Here is an 18,920-nt window from a genome sequence, read left to right on the forward strand (position 1 = left end):
TCCCTCCTGCCCCACTGTGAGCTCTCATAGGTTTTCCCTCTTTCTGTTTGGAGTTTCACAGTGGCCTGGCAGGAACTGAGTGTGAGCGGGGCACTCTTCCCCCAGTGCACGTGATGGTTTGGGTGGGAAAACTCTGTTGCATTGGCTCTGGGGGGAGGAGCAAACCCTTTTGGATGTTTTAAGCTAGAAAAACTCCTGTCTGAGGCAGGCCTGTGCAAGCACAGTCCCAATGTCTGCACAGAAGATGTTGATAAACATCAGTTACAAGTAAGTGCAACTTTGTTTTCCCGATGATTACGGGTGCCCAGCTGAATTAGAGCTTGTTTACTCTCTCCAAACCAGGATTTTAAGCTCCAGTGATCACCATGTATAATGCTGCTTTCACACTTGGCAACTTGTGTAAATGTGAGACATTTCCATCTGAAAGGAAGGAGGGAATCAGTGGAGTTCAGTGGTATCCCTTTTGTTGGTGTCCTGAGCACTGTCAAGTCTTCTTGTCTCTTGGAGTGCATAATGGGTCTGTTGAAGACTGTTCCTGCCCTGTCTTCTGAAGATCCCTTCAAGGACATTCGAGATGTGTTCTGTACCATTCCTGTGGCCCTCCTCTGCCTCTTAATGGGTGCTGTCAGCAGTGATTGAGATGAATCTCTAAAAAGGAGGAGGTTTCCTCTTCTGTGCTATAGCCCAAGAGCTTTTCCCACATCACTTTGCAGTCAGAACTCTCTCTCCCCTCTGTGAGGCATATGCAGAAATTTCCTAGATAAGCATTAAATGTTGGTCTAAAGTGAGAGGCTGGCATGAAAGCTCAGGTAAACCAAATATTTTGCCCAGGTGCTAGAATGCCCAAGTCCTATTCAGAAAATGAATAATTCTGACAGATTGAACCAGAACTGATGAGCTTATGGGTCTCCTTCCCCTGGAAACAGTCTAAGGGAGTAATCACTGAAGGGTTTCAGGTTTAAATCAAAAATAGCCAGGGCTTTTTTTGTAGAAAAAGCCCAGCAGAAACTCATTAGCATATTAGGCCACACACCCTGACAGAGCAGCTCATTAGCATATTAGGCCACACCCCCGTGTTACCAGAAGTGTGGTCATCCAGCCACACCCACCTTTTGCTTCTTATTCTGTTTACCTTGTTTGTTGTCAAAACCCGGGGCTTTTTTTGTAGCAGGAACCCTTTGCATGTTAGGCCACACACCCCTAATGTAGCCAATCCTAATGAGTTTCTGCTGTTGGGTGTGGCCTGTTATGCTAACGAGCTCCTGCTGGGCGTGGCCAACTCAGGAGCCAGCCGGAACTCCGTTCCTGTGCGTTCCTGCCCAAAAAGAGCCCTGAAAATAGCAATACATACATATAACCATTTAAATGCCGGAGGCACAGGAAAACAGGATGGTCTTGGCTTAGCATCAAAGACTAGAGAAGACACCAAGTGGCAGTAAATGTTAGTACTAAATTAGCCCATCCAAAGCAAAGTTGATCCTACATTCTTGTATGTCAGCTGTGCAGTTTTGACATATGGAGGGGGGGGATGCGACAGTGAATGAGAAATTTCTTTTGAATGTTTAAACCTGTGCTGTATCATAAAATCCTACTACTTCATGTCGAACTATTTATGTTTGGGGGGAAATGGAATGTATTAGGTAAATGATTCAGAATTATTTGTAAAACTCAATAAGTCCTTGCATTTTTTTTCCTGCAAAAGTTGGGCTAGATATTCAGCAAAAATTTAAAGCTGTTTACATAGGACCAAAGTGGTATGGAAATGAAACAATTATCATAAATGGGAACTTAGAAGGTGAATGTTCATCTGATAGCTCACCAGCAACCAGGATTAATAAAGGTAAGCAAGAGTTTCCTATTAAGGCTGCTTCCACATAGATGGTTTTTTCTGCCCAGTTCCCAAACAGCAGTGTATTTTGTGGGAGCTTTCATACAACATCATCATGCAATTGGCCCTATTACAGGTTTTACCTTTCCTTGCTGCATCCTACCCCCCTGAAAGATTGTACTAAAAGTGGGTTTAGTCACCATGTGAATGGGGAGGTGCAAGTTTTTAAAAGTGAAAAGCTCTCCGTCAGCATGTAGGGATGGGGGCCCCAGTGGGTGCAAATGGAGACCTAAGGAAGCCATGGAGAATGTAGATAATCTCTTTCAGTGTGGACCTCAGTGGGCTAGACCTATCTCAAAGTTTTTTTCATTACAAGATATCAAGAATTATAGGAAGGAACAGCATTTTCAGCTATAGCTTAGATTCTGGGGTAGGATTGCCTGGAGATCTCCCTCATCTCCAGACTACAGAGATAGTTGCCCTGGAGAAAATGGCTGCTTTGGAGGGTGGACCCTATGGCCTTATATACCACTGAGGCCCCACCCCTCCTCAAACTCCAGCATCCCCAGGCTCCACCTTCAAATACTCAGGCATTTATCATCCCCAGTTGGCAGCCGTGCTCTGGGGTGACTTGACAGTAGGCTTGTTGTTCTCTTATTGCTTTTAATTGTTTTTAGCCTTTTTTGGAGAATCAGGATAAAAAATTGAAATGAATACATAAATAAAAAAATAGGAAGACATCTTGGTCCTGAATAGAATTAAACCCTGTTGATTTAAATGATGTTTTCTTTCAAGTAGATATGCCTTAAGAACACATTATATTCCTCAAATCACTTTTCCTCAGCAAGCATTCTTCACAGTAATGCATCTTTACTGGTATTGGGGTTTAAGAAATAAAATATTCATGCACAAAGAGTGTCAGTTGATGACATTAACTTTAGAATAAAAGTGAATAGGAAGAAAGATTTTAAAAGAATTCACAATTCGCCAACGTTTGCAATAGGTTTATCACTTTTCATATTGCTTCCCATGTTAGGTTGACAGGATAAGGCAGTTGCTTCATATGTTTATGTTTTTGAACAATGTCTGCAATTACATGGAGGTGGAGCTGTGCCTATAAAGGTAGGACCATGGTTCAGTGATAGAGCATCTGCTTTGCATGCAGAAGGCCCAGGTTCAATCTTTGGCAGCTCCAGTTAAAAGCGTCAAGTCATGAGTGATGTGGAAGACTTTTGTTCAAGATTCCTGCACAGGCATTACAAGATTGCGTAGACAGCACTTCAGAGATCAATAATTCAAGCATATATTAATGCGTTGAGGAAAGAGCAAATATCAACAAGCATAGTTCATTTCTTCCATATGATACCTAAAGTATGTCAATAAAAATAACATTTTCTTTAAAATATATGTTATTAATTTAGGAGCTACTTGTAACCAAGAGGTCCTCAACATAAAACATGGGAACAGAAAATGCAACCATCACTGTAAAAATAAAGAAATATGTGGACATGACTGCTGTGAGTTTCATCCCATTTTGTAACTTTTATTTTTGAAGGACCGGCTTGCTTACTTACGGAAATGCAATTTAAAAAAACACAACCCAAGGAAATGATCCAGTCAGCTCCCTACACATAGAAATATGAATGTTAGTTTTGCAAACATATGCACCATTATGCATGGGTGGAGGTAGGCTTGCCAAGTCCCCCCAGGGGGCGGGGAAAACCCCGCCCCAGAGGCCCGTTCCTCGCCGCCGGCAGATCGGGCCCTGGGGGGAACTCCACCCCGACGTGCACATTGCCTGGAAGTGACGCAGGCACGCCGGGCACACTGGGAGCGGGGCCACGGTCATCCGAGGGAAAACTCTATGGTTTTCCCTCGGATGGTTGTGGCCCCGCCCCCAGCGTGCCCAGCGTGTCCGTGTCACTTCCGGGTGATGTGGATGCGGCGCATGCACGCTGAGCGTGTGCGTGCTCCAGCTGCCAGCCGAGAGTCCCCCGCTGCGGCTGAATTCACACTTGGCAACCCTAAGCAATATAATTGTATATATTTATGTTTTATGTTCTGTGCGATTGATTGTAATGGCCTTTGGCTATACACAATAAATGCTATCACCAGTAAAAGTATACAAAATGAAAGTTAAGGGACAATACTTTCCCCACGTCACATGTTTCTTTTCTTCTCTTGTGTGTCCTGCTCCACATTCTCTCCAAGACCCTCCACCTAGGGTTGCCATAGAGTTTTCCCTCGGATGACCATGGCCCCGCCCCCAGTGTGCCTCGCATGCCTGCATCACTTCCGGGCAATGTGCATGTCGGGGTGGAGTCCCCCCCGGGGCCCGATCCGCCGGCAGCAGGGAACGGGCCTCTGGGGCGGGGGTTTCCCCGCCCCCTGTGGGGACTTGGCAAGCCTAATATTGCTTTTAAAAATGAAAAATCTGTTTACAAAGTATATAAAGGTACCTGGTTGTATTAATACTGTGTTGAATGATAGAAATGCATTTATTATTTTGTTTATGTTGTATTAGGTACTATATTTTAAATAAAAGTATAAAATAAAAAATGCGTTTTTTTAAAGGTAAAATTGGAGTGTCAAAGAAATCTGAGTTGAGGAAAGAGCCAAAATTTTCTTCATATCTTGCTGATTTGAGGACCCGGGATGCTGTATCTGCTGTTCCCCCAGTCAAACAATTAAAGGTGTACAACTACAATAATTGTTTTCTTACTATACTTTTACTAACAAACTTCTATATATTTGCAGATGGATTTTATTAGTGAAAGGTAGGCACATCAGTGAAACATAGTCAAGTGTTTGTTGTAAAATAGTCATAGGCAATTGGTAATAGGGAATAAAGTGTGATTAATGAAATTACAGATTATAGCCAGCCTGGGCTTGCTGGGATTCTTGCATAGCTCTAAAAAGTGGTTGACTAAATAGGTTCATTTAATTCATAGTGGTTTTTTTAAAAGATGCACACTTTTCTAACTATATAAAACTCCTCTCACAAAGTGGGGGGACGTAATGTTCATACGTAATTTTTCTATTCCTGACAAGGTGTCAGAATTATTCATTTTCTAGTTTGATTTGTACATATTTACCAGATCTATTTTATCTTATGTGTACACAGTAATAATCTATAATTTATCTATATTTTAGATGAATGTGTCAACTAAATCTCAGAATGTGCAGCTTAAGCAATTTGGTTATACTCCTAAATCTTTACTTCCAAGATTGTCAAGGTACAGTACTACCACAACAATGGCAATCACCTCTCATCTGGTTTTCTCTGCTAACAACATATATGATTTTGTTTTCTATATCAAATTAGTTTTAATTTTGAATTTTTTGGTGGTGATGTTCATTTTAATGAAGGTCAGAATATGCACCGCATTCAGAGTTTACTTTATTAGATGAGGGGAATGAACCTGTTTCTGGAAGAGTTCAGCTGCAACCTGAAGATTTCAAAGATACTGGTAAGTTGTTAATGATATTTTAAGTTTAGTCCCCCCGGGGTTTAGTCAAACTGAAATGAACCATTTTAAGTCCTGTTGATCTTAGTTGGAGAATTGGAACAGTGGGTAACACATGTCAAAATGAAGGGAAATACTGCTCTATCATCCACAGCCTCCATCATTCCCCCCCCCCACACACACACACATGCTGTAGTATCTGTTAGCATCCCAGTGCTCTTGACAAGTCAGAAAGGCAAGAGTGCAGCATGGAAAGGAAACTTCAGTACTTGGTGATGGTGCCAAGTGTACACTTACCAGCTCCAGTGAGCATGATTTAATTAATTAAGCTTGCAACACATCCCATACAAGATACAAACAAGTGGCCTTAAAATCATGGCCTGAAATATCTTTTTTGTCCTTCAGCCTCTTGCGCGATAAAGAGTTGAAAGCTTGCAAAGACCTTCTAAAAGTTACTGCTTGGCTTTCATATTTTGATACAATAATGAATTCAAAATAACTGGACACCCAGCTCACAATAATGTGGGATATATCCATCTAATAGCGAACTATGCCCAATTTACAGACACCTAAATCTGCAGATCAGACCCATTTACTCAGAAGTAAGATTTTTCAGCAAACTTGGGGGAAACCTCAGGCTTGCAGAAAAATCTGAAAACATTTTAAAAATGTATATCGGGGTATTTAATTCCCCCTAAAACCAATAGCGTTGCCTGTGTGTGCGAAGCTGCTATACTGCTGAGATGGTAACGCTGCGGGGGCATGGAGGTGAGTGCTGCCATGGGAGACAGAAGGATGGTGAGGCAGAAAGAGAGACAAAGAGAGTGTGATGGGGTGGAGGGGCGGAAAGAGAAAGAGAGTGATGGGGGCTAAAAAGAGAGACTGATGGAATGGGAGGCAGAAAGATGAAGACAGTGATGGGAAGGTGGGACAGAAAGAAAAGAGAATGATGAAGTGGAGCCAGAAAGAGAGAAGGAATGGTAGTAAATGGACAGAAAATAAGAGAGGAGTTGGGGATTGAAAGATAGAAGCACTGAGAGAACTGGAGGGGGAATGGCATGGCCGCTCCTGCAAGTTTCTTGTGCATCCCTACTTGTATACAAAAGCCAAGTTGGACAAATCTGAGGATACTTAAATCTGGCGATTGAAGCTGTGAATGGACAAGACAGATCTTTCTACAAACCTGAAAATGCTCCAGGCTTGCAGAAAAATGTGAAATCTAAAATTAAAATACATTGGGGGGGGGGGGGGTTAAAAAAACCCAAAATGACGAAAGGGGCCCCTGTTGCTTTACAAACCAGATTCCTTCAGTGACCATTGCTAGGGAACCACAGAATTCCAGACTTGGTTTCTCTGAGTAAAAGGCAAGGGGAGCAGGTAGAGTCATTTCCAGTGCTGTTCTGGCCTTTGAGAGAGGACTCATCATGGCCACACCTGGCTGCAACCACTGGGTGACTTGATAGCTCCTTCCATGACTCAGCTAGACCTGGCTGCTTGCTACTGTTCAACCATATGAAAGTCAGTGTGGTTGTAGCAGTTAGAGCTTCAGAGTAGGGTTTGGAAGACCCAGGTTCAAATCCTCATCTTGCTGTGGAAACTCAGTGGGTGATTTTGGGCCAGCTTACAACTGGGCCATAGTTTTCCTAGGTAGAAGCTGCTGGGGGAGGGGTGAGCTGAAGATGGAGGGTCAGATAAAGGTATATTAGCTGTTCCATGAGAAGGAGAGAAGGAAGCAGGCAAAGGTGAGAGGCTAGGGGGCTTTCAGAGACGGGACACAGGAAATAGTTGGGGAGGGGAAAATGAGATTCCCCCTGCAAGTTCCTGTGAGTTTCCACTTGTTTTAATATATTTGTGACATATTTCTGTTGATTTCAGTCACACTGTTAATCAGCCTTGTGATTTTACATGTTTAAGATTGATAACTGACCACTTGTACAGTCCATAAAATTCAAATGCTGTTTGGATGTGGAGTAAAGTGACTCATTTCTAAAATAATGCCTCTTCCTTTTAAAATATTGTGGGTTTCTGTCCCCCCAAACTATGTTGAGAAAACTTTAGACAGTACTGCACTTCTAGTATATGTTAAACCCCCCAGGGTTTGGGGTTTTTTACAATAGTTAAAACATCATTTTACTGTTTTACCTGTACTATGCTCAATTATAGGTTTCTTTGTTAGCAAGCAACCTGCAACTTTAAATGAAAAGAGACATCGGACAATAATTTCAAACAAAAATCTCAAAGAATCTTTAATGAATAACTTAACAGATGCAGATAAAAGCAGCACTTTGTTTTCAGAGCCTTTGAATGTGAACTTTGAATTAGGAGATGAGGTTTGGGATGATTATGATGAAGGGAATTTAGTACATGCCAGTGGTTTTACTGCTGATATGGAGAATTCAGGTAAAGCAACGTCCTGTAATATACATTTCTGATATAAAAACTGTTTTTGTTACATGTGCAGAACTCACAGTTCCAGGATCGGAGGGTAGGATGGGGACTCTTCTCAAACCCACTGTACAAAAGACTCAAAAGCCTCTTTGAACAACTTTTGAATCTGTGGAGGGTAAAGCACAATTTCTGAAAATGGTAGCAATTTGGTCGTGCCCACTCATCAGGCAGAAGACACAGGCTGTAATCCTCAGGCCCCTATAACAATGAAGCTCATTTTAGCTCTTAGCCTCAGCTAGTAATCATGTTATGCCTTTCTGAATTGATATGTTAAATTTATGGATATAAACAAGTGAAAATTGGTCCCTGTGAGCTTGATACCAATAAACAAAAAGCTAAGATTCAACTCTTATTGCCTAACTTTTGTGTGGATTGTATGTTACAGCTTTAAAGGAGTACTGAAACCTTAATGGGTCTATTTAAGATCATGTTTCAAATATGTTTGGATTCCACTAAGTACTTACAAGATGTTTTGGGGTGTTTTTATATTTTAGAACCTTCTCACCTGGGACCTATAAACACATTCCTTCAGAGCTCAGGAAGATCTAAATACCATTTCCAGGATACACAGAGGAAATATCCAGATGCACATTTAAAAAGGTAAATATAATATAGTGATAGTACATACGAACCATACACTATATAGTCAGTGTGGCTGCTATTTCAGCTGCATGTTGGAAAATGAATTGCTGGAATAGTGGGCATTTTGAAATTTCTATGTGTTAATTGAATTATTTTATATTAGATTTAATATAGGAGAGTAAAAAGAAAAACCTTAAAAAGGAGGTGCATTTACATTGATTCAGCAATGTTTGAACATTTTTATTGTTTTTCACTTTTTAAGTTTTTACACATTGAAAGAGAAATTTGATATCTGCCTACAAAATTCTGACTTTTCCTCATTGAGTCCTCCATCATCATATGTGAAATCACCTACCAAATATGGAAATAAAAACACTGTAAGTAAAAATACAGGGGTTTTTTGCCAGTCAATACTTCTGTGTGAATATTTATATTTCAGATATTTTATTACTAGTTTCTTTTTGTTTATCTGGGAATTGATAGGATTTCATTTCATGTGCATTTTCTGGAAGGGTTTCTTTGAAAAGCCATTTTAACAAGCTAATTGCAGTTTATATTGCTTCAGTTGAGTTTGTTCCCTTCTTCTCTGAGAGGGTAAGTTATAAGGACAAAGTGCAAACTAAACATTCCCATTGACTCAAATGTTTTCAAGAATCATAGTCAGGATTTAGTTTTGCCATCTTCTTAATCATATACTTAATAGCCTGCAGACGAAGGCAATGGTAAACCACCTCTGCTTCCAACCCTAACCCTTGAAAGCCCCTTGCTGGGGTCATCATAAGTTAGTTGTGACTTGACAGCACATATGTACGTAAATGCACATATGTATAGTACTGGCAATGCACAGAGTGTCTTGTACCAGCAGAACTATAGTAGCATTTTATGTTTGTTAATTCCATTCAATTTATGTCAGTTGTAATTGCATTGTAAAATATTATTCCAAACATATGAGATGAATGGGCTGTGGTAGTCATAATGACTTTGAGGTGCCTATCCTTCCCTTATTCCACCTCATCCTGTGTTTGCTTGTATGTAACAGTATAGTTTTCTCATCAAACAGTATTTGGCCATTACACTTCAATGAGCACTTTGGTCAATCAGAGCAACATTCTGAGCCAGGTTATAAAGCTGCCACTAGGTCACTAATTGTGTCATTGAATCACTACATTTCTTCCTAAGCATTTATTATCATTATCATCATCTATATATCTAATTCTTAATAGTCCCCTATGTGCAGATATCTAAATCCGCAGATAGGGGGCATACTTACCCCCAAACAAGTTTTTCTGCAAACTTGGATGACCCTCTAGGTTTGCAGAAAAATCTGAAAACTTAAAAAAAAATTCATTGTGGGGTTTAAGTTCTCCCCCAAAATAAAAAGCCATTGAGGGCCTGTCTCCTGCTGCTCCTGTGGAGCCGATTCGGCCCAGCTGTGGGGGCAGGGAATGCTGGGAGCCACTCTGGGCACGGTCACATTGGCAGGGAATGCCAGGAGAGGCTCCGGGCTCAGCTGCAGCAGGGCTATTTTAGCTTTTGAGAAAGGACTTATCAGAGCCAGGCCCAGCAGGAACTATTGGGTGACTTGATGCCACACAACTTGTGTGACTCACCAAGGCTCAGATATTTGCTAATGTTCAACAGTAGCTACCCCATGAAAGCCAGTGTGGTGTAGTGATTAGAGTTTCAGACTGCAACTTTGAACCCCCCATTCTGCCATGGAAAATCACTGTGACATTGGGCCAGTTACACATTCTTAGCCTAATTTAACTCAGCTGGGTCAGATTAGCCATTAAGACACCTCTCAGTGGGCTGATGACCTCTGCCCCACCTGGACTGGGATAGCCTTGGAACAGAAGGATGCAGCCCAGCCTGCCTGAGCCCCATGCAAGGCAGGGGAGACAGTGCCTGGCCCACTGTGCCTGAGGTGGAGTGGGGGAGGTGGCTCTCTGAGGTGAGGAAGGCTTCACCCTTACCAAAGTGAGACACAGAAGGCAGTGGTGAGGGGGGGGATGTGGTGCTTATCCTGCCCAAGGCAAGGGGGGAGATAGTGACAGGCTTGGTGCATAGAAGGTAAAGCATGGGGGAAGTGGCACCTGGCTTGGTTTGCCCCCCCCCCCCAAAGTTTGGGTGACATGAGATCAGGGCAGCAGCACCAGGCCCACCTGAAGCGTGGGAAGTGGTACCTGGTCCACTCAAGCCTTGTGCAAGGCAAGGAAAGTAGCACCTAGAGAATTGGTTATGGAGGCCGACCCTTCCTCCCTCCTTCCCCCTGTGGGAGGCCAGGGCAGGGTCAGGAAGACTGCATCTTCCTCTTTGTCTCCTTCTTTTTGGGTAGACAGGGCCAGGGTGGGCTGGGGAAGGGCCCCTTTTCCAGGGCTTTCACTCCTACTCACAGGTATTTTTCCGAAGGATAAAAGGGAGGAGAGGAGAATCATGTAAGATGCTTTGGGTTCCCATTGTAGAGAAAGGTAGGGTTTAAAAAGGTAAGGGTTCCCTTGCTCGAAAGCCAGTCGAATCCGACTCTAGGGTGGCAGTGCTCATCTCCGTTTCAAAGCCGAAGAGCCAGCGCTGTCCGAAGACGTTTCCGTGGTCATGTGGCCGGCATGACTAAACACCAAGGTGCATGGAATGCTGTTACCTTCCCACTGAAGTGTGGTACCTATTTATCTACTTGCAATTTCTTGCTTTCGAACTGCTAGGTTGGCAGGAGCTGGAACTAGAGACGGGAGCTCACTCCGTCATGCGGCACACTCGGGTCTCGAACTGCTGAACTACCGACCTTCCACAGCCTGCAGTTCAGCGTCTTAACCACTTGAGCTGAATGGGGGCAGATAAAAGGTTGGTGTGTGGGTGGGAAGGAGAGAAGGGAGCAGAGAAGGGTGAGAATATGAAGGTTGCCAGGGGAAGGGAAGAAGGAAATAGTGCAGGGAGAGGGATACAGGGAGAAATGTAAATCCCCTTGTAAATCCCTGCAGGTTGCCCACTGTACAACTGAACTTCCTGCTTGTATATAATCCTAAAAACCATGCAGGTAAATCCTTTTTTTAGCATTCTCAATCAGGCCTGATAAAAACTCTATATGTGTAAACAAACCCTGTTTTTAGTGGTAGTCTCTTTAAGTTGGGTATTTTGAAATTCACATTGTTTCTTATGCCTCTTATAGTTTGACTTTCAAGAAGGAAAGGATTCTCCACCACAGTTGACTACAGGCTCAGAAGCAGTCTCAGGATCTTACAGATTCAATACAAAAGGGGACTTCTTTATATGTAACAAGGGAATGAAAAAAGAGGCTGATCTCAGGTAATGACAAAGATTTGTGCATGTACTGCCAGAACTTCGTCTTCCGTTTGCATAATTGCATCTAAACAGGTATTTCAGGAAGGTCATGAGCTCACACATATGGCTGCCTTCAGCCTTCTGTGCAAGGACTGCACTCTGAAACATGTTAGGTTTCATTCTGGATAAGATTTTATGGTTTCTTAAGGTTTGCTATATTAAACATAAAGTTTCTTTTATTCTGTTCATTTTGCTAGGGATCACCTCCCTGATGATGATGATGATCTGAGGCCTTTTCTTGGAATATTTGATGGCATTTTCTAAAATAAACCAGGCACATTGCCAGTGATGAGAAATAAACACTAATTTTCAGGATGAGGACTTCAAATACAAATCAAAATTTTCTACTTTTGGTTTACAGCCATTCATTAATAGACCGTTTTTCTGCATACACTAATGACTAAAACGGCATATGGTTTCCTTCCAGTATTTAATGCACAATGCATCTTTAATAGTTGTTTAAACATCTTTGTTTATATGAGTTGCTGCTCCTAGTATTGTAGGAGATAAGGTTCTTTGAAACCCTATTATTAAAGGGGATTGGTTATAAGCCAAACTATTTTTTTTCTTGGTTTCAAATTATTCCCAGTTTTTCTCTGGGAAATAAGATTATATTAGTAATATGCATCTTGCAAATAAACAATCACTTCGTTATATCTGGAAAAATATCCTGTATATGGGATTTTTAACTTTTGCCATTATACTTGTTAAATTGGTTTTGTAATGCCTATATAGTATGTGAAACAATGGGGTTTAAAAATAAAAAGGAACAATGTTAGTTTATAAACTCAAAATTCTTTTAAGGACTGTAATCAGAATTTTCATTATGTTCTATTGCTTTAGAAATGGGTTTACATTTTAAGCAGAGAATGTTTCTCAAAATATTGCAAAATCTGTGTTCAGGTTGCCAAAGGGGATATTGCCACAAAGAACTGGTATCACTATAATGACTTTTATATAGCTAAATATAGACATGGGCATCCAGATACTGTTTTAGCCACAGTGTGCCTGTGGGATTTCATCTTTCCCCTTTCCAGTGGCAGTTCCTAAGCCTTCTTGAAAAAAAGAAATAACTTTTCCAGTGCTGAGGGCTCTCTGAAGCGGCAGCAGCACCTTTGAGACTCAAGGAGCTATCACTGCAAGGAAAGATCATCTACCTCCTATGCATGTGTAGGAGCAGTTTGTATGTATATATGGACTCCTCTGGATCGCAATATCTGGTTATACTGCGCCAGTTTCTTTTTTAATATAGGTCATACAATGCACCATTGCAGAAAATTCTAGATTCTCAGTGCTGGTTTTATGAATAGGCCAATGTGAATGGTTGGTGAAGTCTTCCATCTGTGTTATGATATTGTTAAGCTGGTGGTAATAAATATTTCATAGTTCACTTTTGAACATTAAGAAATTGTCATCACATGTTCAGACATTCTTGTGGATGAGGACTATAAACACCTTGCCTAGAAAAATAAAACTGAAATGTTCAGGTTCCTCAAAGTGTCTCAGTCTCTAGGTAGCCAAGGAAATGAGAGTGCCATTTCCTGTTTTCATTTGGTCCATTAATTTGTAAATTAGACTTTAATTCTATTTTTCTGATCCTTAATAATCCTGACTAGAAATCCTATGATTTACTGTCCTTTTTATTCATTTGAGACAACCAATGGCTTTTGTCTTAAAAGAGCCTCACAGAATGGTTTCTGGCATACTCAACCTTTACCACACAATTGTGGAAACAAGGCCTTTTCCACACAGGTTATGCACCTCCCAGGGTTTCCCTGGCTTTCCCCCAGTCTTCCCCAAACCTGTATTTGCTGCAAAGTTTTGTGAAAGATCTCAGCAAATCCTGGATGGGTGCCATGTGGGCAGAGAGTTTCAAATTTTCCCAGTTTCCCCACAGAGACCATTTTCTCCCCCCACTTGTTGTTATTTTTAATTGGCCACTGAATATCTTTATATCAATATAATGTTATAACAATATGTGTAACAGATTCTCTGATTTTCCAACTTTCATTTTAAAAAAGTAAATCTGGCACCTTTCTTGTGGAGATAGAGGAGAGGCAATAAATATGGGCTAGAGACTTCTTAAAAAATCAAAAACTAGGAATTCAGAGAACCTCTGTTACACATGTTGTTATAATCATATAAGAATATTCAATTGTTGATTTTTATTTTTATTTTTTAAATCTGGAATTGTCCTGGTGGTACAAAATGGGGAGTGACTGCTGCCACAGGACCAGGCCAGGGAAACTTGACATGTTTGAGCCCTAGAACTAAGTTAGAGTCCAGTGGGGCACCTTTAAGTCCAGCAAAGTTTTATTCAAGGTATGAGCTTTTGTGTGCATGCACACTTCTTCAGATGCATTGAAATGGAAGTTAACCGTCCCTATATATAGACAGATGAGCTGTTTACTTCCATTCCAATGTATTTTGAAGAAGTGTGCGTGCACACGAAAGCTCATACTTTGAATAAAACTTTGCTGGTCTTAAAGGTGCCCCCGCTGGACTCTAACTTTGTTCTGCTGCTTCAGACTGCCAGATCTATGTGTAAGCCCTGTTGCTGCCGTGCTGTATTGGCAGCTGAAGCAGCAGTGGGAAAACTACATAGTCCTGTCTCTGTGTAGAAAACACCCGAGTGACCAACTTACAACAGCTTTAGGCACCTTCTGCTGGTGATCAGGGGATTAGTTGGTTCCATTATTCATGACTTTTGTAATAACCAATAATATATGTCTGGACCCCGAAATTAAGTGAAGAAGAAAATACAATTTTCTTCTTCTTTAAGACAGAGCATAGTTTTTATTCCTGATAACATCAGGTTAAAAAAAGTTATTCTCCAAGTTACTTCCTTTCCCCCCTCATAAATTAAATCTTGCCCAGGGAGGGGATTAGTAGTTATTAATGTTTTTATTTCAATCTTAAAAGTGATTAATTTTCAAAAGTTAAATTCAAAGTTTCTTCTTATAACATTTTCTCCTTGTGTAATATTCCTTTCATTTTTTCATATGCTGCTCATCAATAATCTGTCCTGCACACGCTAGGGAATAGCTTCACTTCTTTTTGCAATATATTGTCACTGTTCTTTTGATTTTAAGAGGCTTTAATTTCCATTTTTAGCCATAGACTAAGGGTACAATCTGCCAAGAAGTTCATGTTTTCTTATGTTTCTATGGGTCCTGAGCAGTAAAATTTCCCGGTAGATTGTGTCCAAGAAATACCTTGTAATAAATTAGTTCCATTACTTTAAAGAGTTATTTGAAATACTTCTTTGCTGTCATAAGATCACTTTTTTCATAGCAAATCAGCATCGTACAGTGTTCTTACTGTTGACATTCACATCTTCAGAAGATTGATCGCATAATGCGGATGTCTTCTAGGAAAACTTGATCTGTAGGGCAAAGCCTATGTTACCATTGAAAACTTTGTGGAGGGGATTAGTATCTTGCTTTGTTTGTCATTTTTGTTATGCATCACTTATTCATACTTGGGTTTTGTTTCTTTTAAAGCCTAATTTCCCTTTCATAAAATTGTTTGAAATTTTTAATAGAAGCAAAAATATTCTGAAGTCTTCTTTCAAAGGAAGTTTTTATATTACATCCACTCTTCTGATACATTCTCCAGTTGCATACCTTATTGGTTTTGAAGTAATTGTCATACCTGATAAAGATCAAAGGTGATAAAACCACTGATTAGCATGGTTCCCTAAGAGTATTTTGCACACAACGACATGCAGTGGATTTTATAGCAGAGATTTTTTTTAAAAGGGATTGGAATTAAGGCTGTTTCTAATAAGTCCACCTGGGAGAAAGCTTTGCTGGGCTGAGGTTACTTCTTCAACCAGGAGCAACATGGCACAGATAGAACTCAAGTGAACATGCAGACACTAGTGGACAGTGGGGATGTGCCAGAACATGAATTACACAGAAAGATTCTCACTGGCAGTTATCCTGTACAGTTAACCAATGCACTTGATCTTTCTTTGTGATGTATGGCAGAGAACTAATGTGTAGACAATGTTGACTTGTAGTGAGCCGACGGGGGATATTTGATCACTTCCATTTACCCAGTTTGAGGTAATTCAGGCATGCCCTCAAAGACTGGGGTTTGTTAGGACTGGTTCATAGTGGCTGAACCACAAACCGATATGCCAGTTCGCAAACTGAACTAGTTCCTATGGGGTCATGAGCCATTTAAAATTTAAACACCTGCTTTCTGCTCCCTGTGGGTTTAAACCAAACAGCTGAGTGGTGGTCCCTGCCGCTCAGCTGTTTGGAAACCCTTGCTTTTTGCTCCCTGTGGCTTTTCATGGGGAGCAGAAAGCAGTGGCTTAAATGACTCTGAGCCACTTAAACCAAACAGCTGACTCACCACAAACGGCATTAAAATTCATGGAAGTTTGTGGCAGTTTGTTAGTTTGTGAGTATCGCATCGCAAATCATGAACCTGCAAAAATTTGTGATGAACATCTCTACTAGGCATATTAGAACCCGGTGAACTGTATCTCCAGCTGTTACAAATATGTGGCAGTGGCTGGATAGGTAGGTCACTTGCACATTCAGTTGGAGGTATTCATTATAAGATCTGAAGGGAAACTTTTGTGGGAAGCATGTTCAAGCTATCTTTTGAGTGAATTTCTCCAAACTTGTACATGGCTTAATAAATACCCCACTGCTGCAACAAGTTGGAACTGAAGTATATGGCACTCCCATTTCTTCATTTCCCACAAACCATTCCACGATCAGTGCAGAACAACACAATTACTGATGCAACGTTGGCTTGCAGTGGATTTCACTACACTTAGTGATGCAATCAGGGCTCCATATCATGGTTTCAAGATAATATATCACAAAACAGAGATACACATTCTCAACTGTAAGCCAACAAGTAAACCCAGCCATGTACCTAACAGCTCAAAGATTAAGACAGAAGCCAAATGCATTCCTTCTGTCAGCCAGGACCAATCATGATTCTCTCAGGAAAAGAACTGTGAACATAGGCATGATCTTCATTGGAGAATGTGTTTTTTTGATCCCACCTGTTGCCCAAGCCAGGAGGAAACAGAGGCAGACTCAGTCCATCTTGCAGTGTCTTGCAGGCCAGGGGGCATTATCTCCCAGGAAATTTCACTGAAGGCTAGAACTACCTTGCCCCTTTGAGGTTTACAGCCACGTTCCATGTGTTTCAAAGACCATCCTATGTATAGTATGTTGTGGTAATAAATCCTTGAAATTATAATGACATTAATAATGGTGGCTAAATCTGAACACTTCAGCTATCATACTGTACCGTGAGCATGTCCTTTGCAGTTCTTAAAATACACGATTATGTGCCACAGTCAATTTTACTACAACTTAGTAAAACAAATCAAAGGCCTTCAACTGTAGCATAAGTTACTAGAAGCAGAGATACTTAAATCACAGGTATCATTTCTTGAATGGAAATGTAACATCATATGAGAGCTTTGTTTAGAAAGAAAAGGAATAGGATAGCCAGTTTTCCAGATGATATAGTAGAATACTGTGGTCATTATTCAGCAGAAGATTCTGTATAATTTGCATTATAACCATACTTTCTCTCATAATGGAGTAGAGGAAAGCAAAATTCAATATAACAAGAAGTCACATTTACTACCTTACTCATTTGAGTCTCTATAATAAACTGCATGCTGATACCTGCTTTTAATTTTACTTCAACTCCCTTATATGTTTCCTGGTTCTATCTGATATATTGATTTCTGACTATAAAGTGAGGTTGACAAGATCCGCACCTGAACATGGGGAAGGGAGACGCTGTAGTTGAAAATCAAGATCTGTAAAGGACAGCCATAAAATATACTTTCAGTGCTTAGACATGCTTCCAGTAACACATTGAAGCATACAATATCACACATCAGATAAGCTCATGAATACAGTGGGACTCAGTGTTTTAACAATGCGATGCAGTTTTATTTTTAGCATTATTTTTTGCGATTATATTGTAGAAGTTAAAACATGGAGTTCAAAGTGGTAATGAAAAGATATAAAAAGGAAAACTTTTTATTCCCAGTTCCATTACATTTATTGCTATAAAGCAAATATACCATACTAGCTGCTTGATATTGATTAGCACTTGTAGAACTGGGCAAAGAAACCCACATCAAATTCCTTAGTTATCCCTCTGCAGCTTTCTGAGTTTGGCTGATGAAGAGTAGAACTGAAGATGGGCCAGAGGTCAGCACCAATGCTCCCTCTAAGCCGTGGAGTCTTGTGAGCAAAAATTCTACTTTGTGAGCTACTGGCATTAAAGTTGTGAGCGAGCGATTTGGCTACTGCACACTGGGCAGAATCAATTTTGTGCCACAATAAAAACAGTATGTCCCCTGGCAAGGCTTTGGATGGAGTTCTGTTATCCTAAAATATGATATACACATAAGGAAATTGAAAACAAGCAGGTCAAACTACATCCCCTCAATTCCACTGTATTCACGTTACTACGTATCCATCCTTCCTAGATTATTAGTTCATATCTCCCAGACTGCAGAGAGTAGAGTAAGGGGAATAGTGCCAGAGATACCAGTCAGTTAGTGTTATGAGCTCAGCTTCAAGCAAGACTCAAAGATCTTTTCAGATTCAGAGCAGGTGGTATTAGAGCTCTATGTGCCCCAAACATGATTTTAAAAAATGCATAGAAGAAGAACAAAAGGAAGAAGAAGAGGAGATTGGATTTATACCCCGCCCTTCACTACCCAAAGGTGTCTCAGAGCGGCTTACAAACTCCTTTCCCTTCCCCTCCCCACAACAGAGAGCTCTTGACAGAAACTGCTCTTTTTCAAGAACAGCTCTTATCAGAGCTATGGCTTGTCCAAGGTCATCCAGCCAGGTGCAAGTGGAGGAGTGGGGAATCAAACCCGGTTCTCCCAGATTAGAGTCCACACACTTAACCACTACACCAAACTGGGGATGCTGGGGATCCATTCCCTGTTCATTTTCCATTCCAGAGCTAATTGCAGCTGGGGAGGGGGATCGCTTGAAGAAATAGCATGGAGGACTCCCCTTCCTAGTTGCTTTAAGAGAAAATCAAAGAGTTAGGAATTACTAGTGTTTGGCTGTGGTCTTAAAACCACCTAAGAGATCAGTCTAACAGCACAATCCTAATTAGAATTATATTATTTTAAGTGTACTGAAATTGTTTGGTTCAGAAGGATGTACCTCTGTTTAGGAATGCACTGCTAACCTTTCAAAAAGCTAGCCTTCTGACTGCCCAAGACACCTTGCTTGCTTGTG

At 40.8% G+C, this 18,920-nt stretch overlaps 1 protein-coding gene across 1 annotated transcript in view; it reads left to right on the forward strand.

Moving 5' to 3' along the window:
* The window catches only part of HFM1 (HFM1, ATP-dependent DNA helicase homolog), a 91,490-nt gene extending 79,565 nt beyond the window's left edge, over positions 1-11,925 (forward strand). Inside the window, exons 28-37 of the mRNA XM_015420183.1 lie at positions 1,703-1,840; positions 3,250-3,345; positions 4,403-4,521; positions 4,982-5,064; positions 5,198-5,298; positions 7,591-7,695; positions 8,238-8,343; positions 8,588-8,702; positions 11,489-11,625; positions 11,859-11,925. Coding sequence (XP_015275669.1) covers positions 1,703-1,840; positions 3,250-3,345; positions 4,403-4,521; positions 4,982-5,064; positions 5,198-5,298; positions 7,591-7,695; positions 8,238-8,343; positions 8,588-8,702; positions 11,489-11,625; positions 11,859-11,925 — 1,067 coding nt within the window. The remainder of the gene's footprint in view (positions 1-1,702; positions 1,841-3,249; positions 3,346-4,402; positions 4,522-4,981; positions 5,065-5,197; positions 5,299-7,590; positions 7,696-8,237; positions 8,344-8,587; positions 8,703-11,488; positions 11,626-11,858) is intronic.
* The last annotated feature ends 6,995 nt before the right edge of the window (positions 11,926-18,920 follow it).

Source organism: Gekko japonicus, unplaced genomic scaffold (assembly GCF_001447785.1).
Source record: "Gekko japonicus isolate JY-2015 unplaced genomic scaffold, Gekko_japonicus_V1.1 scaffold134, whole genome shotgun sequence".
Lineage (NCBI taxonomy): Eukaryota > Metazoa > Chordata > Lepidosauria > Squamata > Gekkonidae > Gekko > Gekko japonicus.